Below are 12,500 nucleotides of genomic sequence, written 5' to 3'. Positions count from 1 at the left end.
CAAGGCACCTAACCCCTCACTGCTCCCTGAGCGCCGCCGCTGTTGTTGCAGGCAGCTCACTGCGCCGGGATTAGTGTGTGCTTCATCTCACTGTGTGTTTCACTAATTCGCGGATTGGGATAAATGCAGAGACCAAATTTCCCTCACGGGATCAAAAGAGTATATATACTTATACATCTTTTTAACATTATTTTAGCTGTTTGGGTGGACACATTTATACTGTTTAATTCAGCTTGAAACACAGATTCGCCTGATGTAGTTTTTTTGACCTCCATATTTGGAGTTACCTATGCCTCCTCATTCATTTGAATAGGAGCCTGATCTTACCTATACCTCCTCATTCATTTGAATGGGAGCCTATCTTACCTATACCTCCTCATTCATTTGAATAGGAGCCTATATTACCTATACCTCCTCATTCATTTGAATAGGAGTCTGATCTTGCGTATGCCTCCCCATTCATTTGAATAGGACTTTTGATCTTGTTAGTCCAAAATAACTGGTCGAAGCCATTGCCAAGATGGCCGCCGAATTGTGGGACTTGCTCATAAGGACTTTGGTGTAGCAGCGTGATGGTCTAGTTCAGTGTGTTCTTAACCTTTTTTCAGTGATGTACCCCCTGTGAAACATTTTTTCAGCCAAGTACCCCCTAACCAGCGCAAAGCATTTTTAGTTGAGAAAAATGTTTTTAAAACAGAGCACTGTGCCATCAGTGTCTAATTTATTAAACTTTGGAACTGATAAACACATACAAAATTCAAACATTTGGAAAAAAAACTATTTTGAACATTTTACATTTTAATAATCCATGACTAAATGTATTGCAAATGATTGTATATTTTTCAAATGATATCAAAGTCAAAGTCAAAGTCAAAGTCTGCTTTATTGTCAATTTCTTCATATGTCAAGACATACAAAGAGATCGAAATTGCGTTTCCTACAATCCCACGGTGGAGACAAGACATATTTTACCAATTAGGTCCACAGACAAACATAACATTCAAGTAAACAATATAAAAAGTAAAAATAAGAAGGCACATACAATGAAGAAATAAGAGCAGCAAAATTTGGTAGAAATTGTGCAATTGTGCATACAGTAGACAGTCAATATAATAGTGCAAAAGTCAGGCCAATAAATGGCTGAGGTAGTTTTGTTTGACCTAAGTATGCAAGTGGCATAGTGGTGCAAGTTATGTAAGAGCAGCAGAAGTGTGTTCAGAAGTGTTCAGGACAACAGGACAACAACAACAAGTTGCAAGTGTGCAAGTGTACAAGTGGAGTAGTGCAAGTGGAGTAGTGCTAGGCAGCCATTGTGGGTCTAAAAGTCCAGGATGTTATGTAGCTGAGGGTGGAGGGGGGAGAGAGTTCAGGATCCCAACAGCCTGGTGTATGAAGCTGTTGGTGAGTCTGGTGGTGCGGGAGCCGCAGGCTTCTGTGCCTCTTCCCAGAGGGCAGTAGATCAAACAAATTGTGAGCGGGGTGACTTGCATCACTCACAATTGTGAAAAAAAGTGAAGCACCAATAATCCTTCCAGCTGTGTTCACTATGCGCTGCAGGGCTTTCCTGTTGTATTCAGTGCAGCTTCCACCCCACACAGCGATACAGCTGGAGAGGATGCTCTCAATGGTGCCTCGTAGAATGTGGTCATGATGGCTGGTGGAGCACTTGCTCGCCTGAGTTTCGCGAGGAAGTACAGGCGGCGCTGAGCTTTCTTCGCCAGTGATGCAGTGTTGGTGGTCCAGGAGAGGTCTTCACTGATGTGCACCCCAGGAATTTGGTGCTGCTCACACTCTCCACCACAGCACCGGGCGATGGTCAGTGGCAGGTGTTGGGTGTGACCTCTACGGAAGTCAACAACAATCTCCTTGGTCTTGCTGACGTTCAGCAGGAGGTTGTTGTCCCTGCACCACGTGGTCAGAAGGTCGACCTCCAACCTGTATTGAGTCTCGTCGTCCTTAGTGATGAAACCCACCAGAGTTGTGTTGTCAGCACCCATCTTGGATCAATGTGTAAAATATGTATATTTTAAAATCTCACGTACCCCCTGGAGTGCCTTCACGCACCTTCAGGGGCAGAAAATTCCTCCATTTGAGAACCACTGGTCTAGTTCAGTGTGAAAGCAGCTTCCTTGGGCCCCGGTGTTCTGTGTTCTAATTTGGAACAATCTAGTGTAAGAAACTGAAAATGGGTGTTAATTTTGCTTAGACTGCATTTCCCAGAATGCTTTTGTTGTGCTGGCTGAAATAAAAGGGATGAGGAGAGAGAGAGAGTGTGTGTGTGTATATATGTGTGTGTGTGTGTGTGTGTGTGTGTGTGTGTGTGTGAGTGTGAGTGTGAGTGTGAGTATGTGTATATGTGTGTGTGTCTGTGTATATGTGTGTGTGTGTGTGTGTGTGTGGCTGAGTTGCTGCTGGAGGACAAGTAGACTATCTCAGAGCAAACTCGTGTGTCTCATTAAGCCTCAGAGGTAAACACTCCCGAGGATGTCAACAAGGACCATCTGAATGAACTTATGTGCTGTGCTGTTTTGGGCTGAACTCTGCTTCACTGTGCTTCGCTGTGCTGTGCTACGCTGTGCTGTGTTGTGCTGTGCTGTGCTGCATCACACTGTGTGTTCTAGACTCTAGACCCATCCTAGAACCATGGGAATGAGAGTGTGTGAGTTCTAGACCCATCCTAGAACCAGAGAGAGAGAGAGAGAGAGAGAGAGAGAGAGAAGAATGAGTTCAGTCTCAGTACACACTTGAGGTCTAAACATGAAAGTTTTAGACTGGTGCTGAGGGATTGTGAAACACCAAATACAGAAAGAGCGAGAAAAGAACTCTGTGTTAACACACACACACACACACACACACACACACACCAAATAAAGAATAAGCGAGAAACGAACTCCGCGTTAACACACACACACACACACACACACACACACACCAAATAAAGAATAAGCGAGAAACGAACTCCGCGTTAACACACACACACACACAGGCATAAACTATGCACTGTGTACCAAAACAAAGAACAACTTTAACTAAAGTGTGTGTGTGTGTGTGTGTTTCCCTTGTTTGTCGGCTGAGGAATGTGGGGTGTGTTAGCTGTGATTTATAAGATCAAACAGATCAACAGATCAAACTGGAGCAGTTTCTGGTGTCTGCTGTTACATACACATAAACACATTTCTGCTGAGCTAGGGCTCAGCTAAGGCACAAACACACATTGCGTGTGTGTGTGTGTGTGTGTGTGTGTGTGTGCGCTAATCAGAGTTAGAGCTGCTTAACAGACACACACACATCACGAGCCAGTCTTACTGGAGAGCAGACACGCGAGGGAGAGAGTAAACCAGCAAATGTCTCACACACACACACACACACAAACATCCAAACAACACACACCCACATACCAACCACTTAAATACTTCACCTCATCCGACACATACTCACACATGCACACAAAACAAATTACACTCACACACACACAGACATAAACATACACAAAAAACAGAAGAGCACTTCCTAGACGGGGGAAGGGCCTCTGATGCCATAGCAGTGTGTGTGTATGCTTGTGTGTGTGTGTGTGTGTGTGTGTGTGTATGCTTATGTGGGTGTGAATGTTTGGTTTTGTGTGCTTGTGTGAGTATGTGTCGGATGAGGTGAAGCATTTAAGGGTTGGTATGTGGGAGTGTGTTGTGTGCTGTTTGGATGTGTGTGTGTGTGTGTATGTAATGTGTGTGTGTTTGTATGTGTGTTTGTAATGTATTAATCAATGTTAATCTTGGTTCTGCAGTGCATGATGTGGCGGACACAAACAGAGTGGTCAGCATCTGGCGTCTGTTTCAAGGTTTGTGTGTGTGTGTGTGTGTGTGTGTGTTTGTGCCTGTGTGTACGTGTGTGTATGAGGGGCCGTCTAGGCCTTAATTCATACTTGGTCTTACACACACTATCATAATCTTGCACATACACCACTATACTCATGCACACCTCACTATTATAGTCATTTTACATGTATGAGAGGGGTATAGTCGCATGTGAGAGAGTATAGTAGTGTATGTGAAGGAGTATAGTAGTGAATGTGTGAGAGAGTATAGTAGTGTATGAGGGAAAAGAGCATAGTAGTGCATGTGAGAGAGTATAGTAGTGTATGTGAAAGAGCTTAGTAGGACATGTGGAGAGAACGTGAGTATGTGAGACTATAGCAGCGTATGTGAGAGAGATAGTAGTGTATGTGAGAGAGTTTCCGTAGTGTATGTGAGAGAGCATAGTACAGCAGCGAGAGAGAGTATAGTAGTGTAGAGTCGAGAGTATACTAGTGTATGCAAGAGAGTATAGTAGTGTGGCTAGAGAGTTTAGTAGTGTATGCTAGAGATATAATATGTGCAGGAAAGTTTAGTGTGTACAGAATGTAGTAGTGAATGCAAGAGAGTATAGTAGTGATCGTGAGAGTAGGTAGTGGTGTAGCAGAGAGATGAAGTAGTATATGTATAAAGGGGTGTATGTGAGAGAGTATAGTAGTGGTGTGGGAGAGAGTTTTCATGAACGAAGGGAGTTTGCATGAAACGGAAGGAATTTGATTTCAGTTCCTGATTGGTTTGTCAATGTCACTTCTCCCTGGCTAGCCAATTAAAAATCAAGGAAGGGGGGGACTCAGGGCCTACACTGTCAACAATGTTCATGTAGACCTAGTGGTGGAGGAAAAAATCAGCCCTATGTGTCTAAATATTAAAAACTACTACTGCAAACCGAATGCAAATTAGGGCTACAAAGACATGAGAAATGTCTGAGAAATCAAACTCTTCCTGCTTCATGGAACTTTCACACAACCACTATACTTCCTCACATATACACATACCACTATACTCTCTCACATTCACTACTATACTTGCATTCTATACCTTTCGCGATTCACTACTAAACTCTCTTGCATACACTACTATACTTTCGCATTCACTTTTCAAGATACACTACTATATTCTCTTGCATACACTACTATACCTTTCTCTCACATACACTACTAAAACTCTCACGCATACACTATTATATATCACTCACATACACTACTAGTTTTTCTCACATACATTTCTTGCATACACTAGTATATTTCTCTCACATACACTACTATAGTCTCACATACACTACTATATTCCCTCACATGTACTACTATATTTTCACATACACTACTATACTCATTATAGTTCTCACACACTACTATACTATTAAACTTTTTCTCTCCTCACATACACTATTTCTTATTTTATAATACTACTCCTCACACATTCACTACTATATCTCTTTTCACATACACTACTATTTCCCTCACATACACGACCATACCCCTCCATACACATGTAAAATGATAATAGTGAGCGGTGCATGAGTATAGTGGTGTATGTGCAAGATTATGATAGGCGTGTGTGTAAGACCGGCATGAATTAAGGCCCAGATCCGTCCCTCATATGTGTGTGTGTGTGTGTGTGTCTGTGTGAATGTGTATGTTTGTGTCTGTGTGTACGTGTGTATGTGTATGTTTGTGTGTGTTTGTGTGTGTGTGTCTGTGTGTACGCAGGAATGTATGTGTTTCAGGTCTGTGTGTACGTGTGTATGTGTATGTTTGTGTGTGTGTGTGTTTGTGTCTGTGTGTATGTGTGTATGTGTGTGTTTGTGTGTGCGTGTATGTGTGAATGTGTGAATGTGTGTGTTTGTGTCTGTGTGTACGTGTATGTTTGTGTGTGTGTGTTTGTGTGTGTGTGTCTGTGTGTACGTGTGTATGTGTCTGGGTGTATGTGTGTATGTGTATGTTTGTGTGTGTGTGTTTGTGTGTGTGTGTCTGTGTGTCTGTGTGTACGTGTGAATGTATGTGTATGTGTCTGTGTGTACGTGTGAATGTGTGTGTATGTGTCTGTGTGTACGTGTGAATGTGTGTGTTTGTGTCTGTGTGTATGTGTCTGTGTGTATGTCTAAGACGTACAGTAAGGCAAAAAGATTCTCAGTTGCTTTCTCCTCATCTGATCAAATGCATTTATTTATTTTATATACAGGTTGTTTATGGCTTCTAATTTAACGATTTTATGACTTTTAATTATGTGTTTTATGAGTGTTAATATATGTATGTTCATTTATTTTTTATATCTACATGTTTCATGTGTCCCCCATGCTTTGAACTCTGTTATTGATTATTGTTTGTGTGTGTGTGTATATGTGTATGTGTGTGTTTGTGTGTGTGTGTGTGTGCATGTGTGTGTGTGTGTGTGTGTGTGTGTGTGTGTGTGTGTGTGAATATGTGTGCATATGTGTGTGTGTGTGTGTGTGTGTGTGTATATGTGTGTGTTTCAGACCTGTACCTGTGTGCAGCTCTCCTGTGCTGTGTGGGCCTGGTCTCCATGTTTCTATTCGCCATTGTCATGTGCTGTCAGCAGATCACACGGCCACCGCACTCCAAAGGTGACCATCCATTGGACACTGTGTGTGTGTGTGTGTGTGTGTGTGTGTGTGTGTGTGTGTGTGTGTGTGTGTGTGTGTGTGTGTGTGTGTGTGTGTGTGTGTGTGTGTGTACCACCCCAAAGGTGACCATTTCACTGGACACACTACTCACTGCGACGCTCTGGGTATCAGGCAGATAATGCACGCTGGAGGTGCTAATGCTGGAGGTGCTAATGTGGCCGCGACGCAACGTGCCCGTTACACCTCAAGTACGGATACGTGATCGCCGTGGAGTCCATGATCCCGCCTGTACCAAGTCTGTCAAATTTGAGTTGTGTTTGAGTTCCACTTCTTGAACGCTTAAAACTGTCTCGTTCGTAGAACTACTTCATTCCGCCACACATTGACTCGTTTTTCAACTTGCAGGACAAACTTCTGTTCTAAATGACGGTTGCTATGGCCAAAGGCCAGTTGTTAGTTCCATCTCTCTCGTTGCCAAGCTACCATGTCCCAAGAATCTGTTGGGCCTTGTAAACTCACTCCAACGCAGTGTGCTACAGTAGGGCAGATAGACATGCCATCTAAATCTATGTTCCTATACCAGAACAACAGTGATTGTGTGTACAATGTGCTTGAGTGTGTTTAATGTGTGTGTTTGATATGTGTGTTTAATTTGTGTGTTTAATGTGTGTGTGTGTGTGTTTGATGTGTGTGTTTAATGTGTGTGTTTGATGTGTGTGTTTAATGTGTGTGTTTAATGTGTGTGTTTGATGTGTGTGTGTTTAATGTGTGTGTTTGATGTATGTGTTTAATGTGTGTGTTTGATATGTGTGTTTAATGTGTGTGTGTTTGATATGTGTGTTTAATGTGTGGGTTAATGTGTGTGTTTAATGTGTGTGTTTGATATGGGTGTGTTTAATGTGTGTGTTTAATATGTGTGTTTGATATGTGTGTGTGTTTAATGTGTGTGTTTGATATGTGTGTGTTTAATGTGTGTGTTTAATGTGTGTGTTTGATGTGTGTGTTTAATGTGTGTGTTTGATGTGTGTGTTTAATGTGTGTGTTTGATGTGTGTGTTTGATGTGTGTGTTTAATGTGTGTGTTTGTCGTCACAGACAGCTACTCCCTGGTGAAGTGCCCGGACAGCAGGTGAGTGTCCTGGTTCTGCTCTGTGCGTTTAGAACCTTTAGCTTGAACAGAACACTGACATCCTTTAGAACCTTTAACCAGAAGAGAACACTGAGGTTCTTTAGAACCTTTAACCAGAAGAGAAATTTTGAGAAGTGTGGCTGTGATGTGATAATAGGTCAGAATAATGTGGGGATATTTGATCTGTGTGTGTGTGTGTGTGTGGAGGATGACTGGGGGGGGTGAGAAACAAACATACTGATTCTCCATCTTTCCCTCCCTCCCACCCTCTCTTACCCTTCTCTCCCTCCTTCCATCCCCCTCTCATTCCCTTCTCTCCCTCCTTCCATCCCCCTCTCTTACCCTTCTCTCCCTCCTTCCATCCCCCTCTCATTCCCTTCTCTCCCCCCCTCTGTGAATAGCTCTGGGGAGACCGTAACGAGTGAGATAAGTGCTGGCAGTACCGAGGGTAAAAGGGGGGCAGGGCAGGGGCATCAGGGGTGAAATTTGTTACTCCTGGGGCAGTGACCCCTCTGCAAGGCCACACAGGAAACAGAAGAGACACAAACACCACCCTCCTGACCCCCTGGACGCACCCCCTCTGGTCCCTGCTAAAGGTGAGCCCTGCCCACAGCACCCCCTGTCTGCAGGGAGACACTCTGCAGTCCTGTCTGTCGCTCTCTGCTTCCCATCTCTCCACTCCTCTCTCTCTCCTCTCTTCCTCCTCCTTTCATTCCTCTCCACCTCCCTCTCCTCCTCTTTCCTCTTCTTTCCTCCTCTCAACCCTCTCTCTCATCTCTATCTCCACTCCCTCTCCTCTCTTCTCCTCTCATCTCCTCTCCACTCCTCTCCACTCCTCTCCTCTCTTCCTCCCTCCTCAACCTCTCCTCTCTTCCTCCTCTCATCTCCTCTCCACTCCTCTCCTCTCCTCTCATCTCCTCCTCTCTTCCTCCTCTCTTCCTCCTCTCATCTCCTCTCCACCTCTCTCATCTCCCTCCTCTCCTCCCTCTTCCTCCTCTCATCTCCCTCTCCACTCCTCTCATCTCCTCTCCACTCCTCTCCACTCCTCCTCCCTCTCCTCTCCCTCTCCTCTCTTCCTCCTCTCATCTCCTCTCCTCTCCCTCTTCCCTCCCTCTCATCTCCCTCTCCTCTCCTCTCCTCCTCTTCTTCCTCCTCCTCTCCTCCTCCTTCATCTCCTCTCCACTCCTCTCCTCCTCTCTCTTCCTCTTTTCCTCCTCTCTCTGCTGCCCATCTCCCTCTTCCTCTTTGCCCTATTGTACGCTGGGCCCCCTCTAACACTCTTCCCTCTCTCTGCAGATCTTCTCCAATGTGTGTGTGTGTGTGTGTAAGGCAGTGTGTGCTGCAGGCGCTGCAGGGGTGTGTGTGTGTGGGTGGGGTGTGTGTGGGTGTGTGTGTGGGTGTGTGTGCTGGGTGTGTGCTGTGTGTGTGGGTGTGTGTGGGTGTGTGTGTGTGTGTGTGTGTGTGTGTGTGTGTGTGTGGGGGTGGGTGTGTGTGTGGGTGGGCATGTGTGTGTGTGTGTGTGTGGGTGTGTGTGTGTGTGGGGTGGGGGGTGTGTGTGTGTGTGTGTGTGTGTGTGGGTGTGTGTGTGTGGGGGTGGGTGTGTGTGTGTGGGGGGTGGGTGTGTGTGGGTGTGGTGGGTGTGTGTGTGTGTGTGTGTGGGTGTGGGTGGGTGGGTGGGTGGCATGGGGTGGGTGGGTGCATGGTGTGTGTGTGTGTGTGTTAAGGCAAGGCAAGCGCATGCAGGTAGGTGTGTGTGTGTGTGTGTGTGTGTGTGTTCATAACTCTGTACTTCTCAGTCTTTTTCTTCCTCTCGCTTCTCTCTACCTCATCCCTTCCCCTCCCCCTTCTGTGGGCTCTGAGAGCTCTGATTGGCTACAGTGATCCCACTGTATTAGCTTTCTACCATTGGAGCTGTATGATTGGCTGAAGATGTGTGATTGGCAGCTGGCTCAGCAGAGGTGAGGGAAATAGAAGACAGCTGTTACACGTCTGGAGCCTGCGCTGCCTTACTCCACATCTGGAAACTTTCAGCCTCTCAAGCCAACTTGTACAGCCCAGGGCTGTCTGCACACAACACAACACAACACAGCACAGCACAGCACAGCACAGCACAGCACAACACAACACAACACAACACAACACAACACATGACAACACAACACGTGACAACACAGCGTCTAGATTTCTAGGCTAGGGCAATGCAGTACAGCACAACACAGCACAGCACAGCACAGCACAACACAACACAACACAACACAACACAACACAACACAACACAACACAACACAGCACAGCACAAAACAACACAACACAACAATTTGAGACTATTTTTTCACACTCTTCTCTTTATTTCTCTCTCTGACTGGAGTTGTTTAAAGGGTTTAGATAGTGATTGGAGTTGTTTAAAGGGTTTAGATAGTGGTTGGAGTTGTTTAAAGGGTTTGGATAGTGATTGGAGTTGTTTAAAGGGTTTAGATAGTGATTGGAGTTGTTTATGGGATGTTTGGATGGAGTTGTTTATGGGATGATGAGTAAAGTCAGGAGTCTCTTGTCTTGCAGCTCCCCGCAAACCACGCAGAACCAAACTTCTCAAGGCCCAGCCACGGAGAACAGCAGTGGTGAGAAACACACACACACATTCTGTACATGCACTCACACAGACACTCACTCTTACACAGACAGACAGACAGACAGACAGAGACAGACACATTGGCCCTCATTTATCAACCGAACGTAAAAACCAGCATAGATCTGAGCACAGAAATCATCTTACGACAGGGCTCACGTGTGATTCACTCCAATTCCAGCGTAAGAATAAACGTGTGTTGATAAACGTGGCGGCTGGAAACAAGCGTCATTTAAATATCACGCCCCTATATATGCTCGTTTTAAAGGCCTCGACCCTAACATTTACAACATGGAGGTGCATTATACGTCCAAACGAGAAACATTTGTGACCTCGAGATAGCCACAAGTGACGTTGCAAGTCCAGCTGAACCTTGTTAAGTTTGACAGCTAGAAAAGGGTCATCAAGAAAGCTGGGAACCTTTAGCGATTTAAATGCAACAGACTTTATTTTTGCAGAGAAAACGCATCATACAAATACATTCATTACAAAACCATACGACACTGCCATTTGCCCTTTGAAAATAATAAAAAATAATTTATGACCGTTGCGTTTTCCAAACAGAAAGTAATTCTCTCCAGCCTATATGGCAATCCTAAGCCATTAAATGTGTCAACATAACAGCTGCAGATGTGCAGGAGAAGTCTTCCAGATTCCATTAATTCAACTCTTCAACTTTCCAATCCTCCACCGATTTACTGCTGCACTGCGCTATGACAAAGAATTGACAGCTGAGAAGTGATGTGAGATTCGAGCGTAGCCACCACTCACGTTTAATTAATAGAAGCCATGCTTTCTGCGTGAAATGGTCCGGGCTGTCCTACGCCTTGTCATCCCTGCGCTTCATAAATGAGGGTCAATTTGATTATCATCACAATAGTTACACAACTAATAATGAAGTTCAAAACGACTTTGCCCTGAAGTGGACTGGTGTGTGTTTGTGCGCCGTCCCCTGTAGTGATACAGTTTGGAATGGTACACCTATTTACATGGAGCAACCAGTGCTCAGGTGGTGTGGTGTTTGTGTGCATGCTATACTGTGTGCGGTCTGTGTGTGTTGTGTGTTTGTTGTGTGGCGCTTGTGTGCATGCTATACTGTGTGTGGTCTGTGTGTGTGTTATGCTGTGTCTGGTCTCTGTGTGTGCGTTTTGTGTGTGTTGTGTGTGTATGTGTGTGTGTTATGCTGTGTCTGGTCTCTGTGTGTGCAATGCTGTCTGTGTGTTTGTTTAGTGTGTGTTGTGTGTGTGTGGTCTGTGTGTGTTGTGTATGTATGTGTGTGTGTGTTATGCTGTGTCTGGTTTGTGTGTGTGCTATGCTGTCTGTGTGTGTGTGTTGTGTGTGTGTGTGTTGCATCGTATGTGTGTGTTGCGCTGTTTTCCACTCAGATTAGCTGGTCCTGAAAAGGCCCAAAGAAATACAGCATGGCTGTCCCCAAAGCCTGGTGCAGGCTGCCGTGTGTTGTGTGTGTGTGTGTGTGTGTGTGTGTGTGTGCAGGCTGCGTTATTGCTGTTCTTATGAGTGGGCTCATTTGATTTCCTTTTATTGCTTTCACAACACAATTATTTATTTAGCGGGCCGAGGTGGGATTGCATTAGTTTAGGAGAGGAGGAGAAGAGAGGGAGCAGAACCTCACTTGATCTGCCTCATACACACACACACATGGACACACACACACACACACACACACGGACAAATACACACACACACACACACACGCATGGACAAATACACACACACACACACACACACACGGACACAAACAAATAACCAACACAAACACACACACACACACACACACACACACAAACAAACACAAACAAATAACCAAACACACACAGACATGGACAAACACACACACACGGACAAACACACACACACACACTCACACACACATGGACAAACACACACACAAACAAACACAAACAAATAACCAAACACACACAGACATGGACAAACACACACACACGGACAAACACACACACACACACTCACACACACATGGACAAACACACACACACACGCATGGACCAACACACACACACGCATGGACAAACACACACACACACACACGCGCATGGACAAACACACACACACACACACACACACACATGGACAAACACACACACACACACACAAACAAACAAACAAATAACCAAACATACACACATACACACACACACACACACACACACACTTTCTCTTTCTCATGTGCTCTCTATCTGTGTCTCTGTGACAGTCTGGTGTATGCACACACACACACACACACACACACTCATGTGTTCTGTGCCTGTGTCTTTGTGCAGGTGGTGGATGA

General features: G+C 44.9%; 1 protein-coding gene across 1 annotated transcript in view; it reads left to right on the top strand.

Moving 5' to 3' along the window:
- The window catches only part of vstm4a (V-set and transmembrane domain containing 4a), a 20,924-nt gene that overhangs the window by 7,694 nt on the left and 730 nt on the right, over window positions 1-12,500 (top strand). Inside the window, exons 3-9 of the mRNA XM_048270274.1 lie at window positions 3,782-3,835; window positions 6,325-6,432; window positions 7,527-7,560; window positions 7,962-8,019; window positions 8,051-8,156; window positions 10,120-10,178; window positions 12,490-12,500. The exon at window positions 12,490-12,500 is cut by the window's right edge and continues 730 nt beyond it. Of these exons, the coding sequence (XP_048126231.1) occupies window positions 3,782-3,835; window positions 6,325-6,432; window positions 7,527-7,560; window positions 7,962-8,019; window positions 8,051-8,156; window positions 10,120-10,178; window positions 12,490-12,500 (430 nt within the window). The remainder of the gene's footprint in view (window positions 1-3,781; window positions 3,836-6,324; window positions 6,433-7,526; window positions 7,561-7,961; window positions 8,020-8,050; window positions 8,157-10,119; window positions 10,179-12,489) is intronic.

This window comes from Alosa alosa, chromosome 18, assembly GCF_017589495.1.
Source record: "Alosa alosa isolate M-15738 ecotype Scorff River chromosome 18, AALO_Geno_1.1, whole genome shotgun sequence".
NCBI classification, from domain to species: domain Eukaryota; kingdom Metazoa; phylum Chordata; class Actinopteri; order Clupeiformes; family Clupeidae; genus Alosa; species Alosa alosa.
The sequence above is the reverse complement of the archived record's forward strand: the minus strand, read 5'-3'. Positions and strand labels throughout refer to the sequence as shown.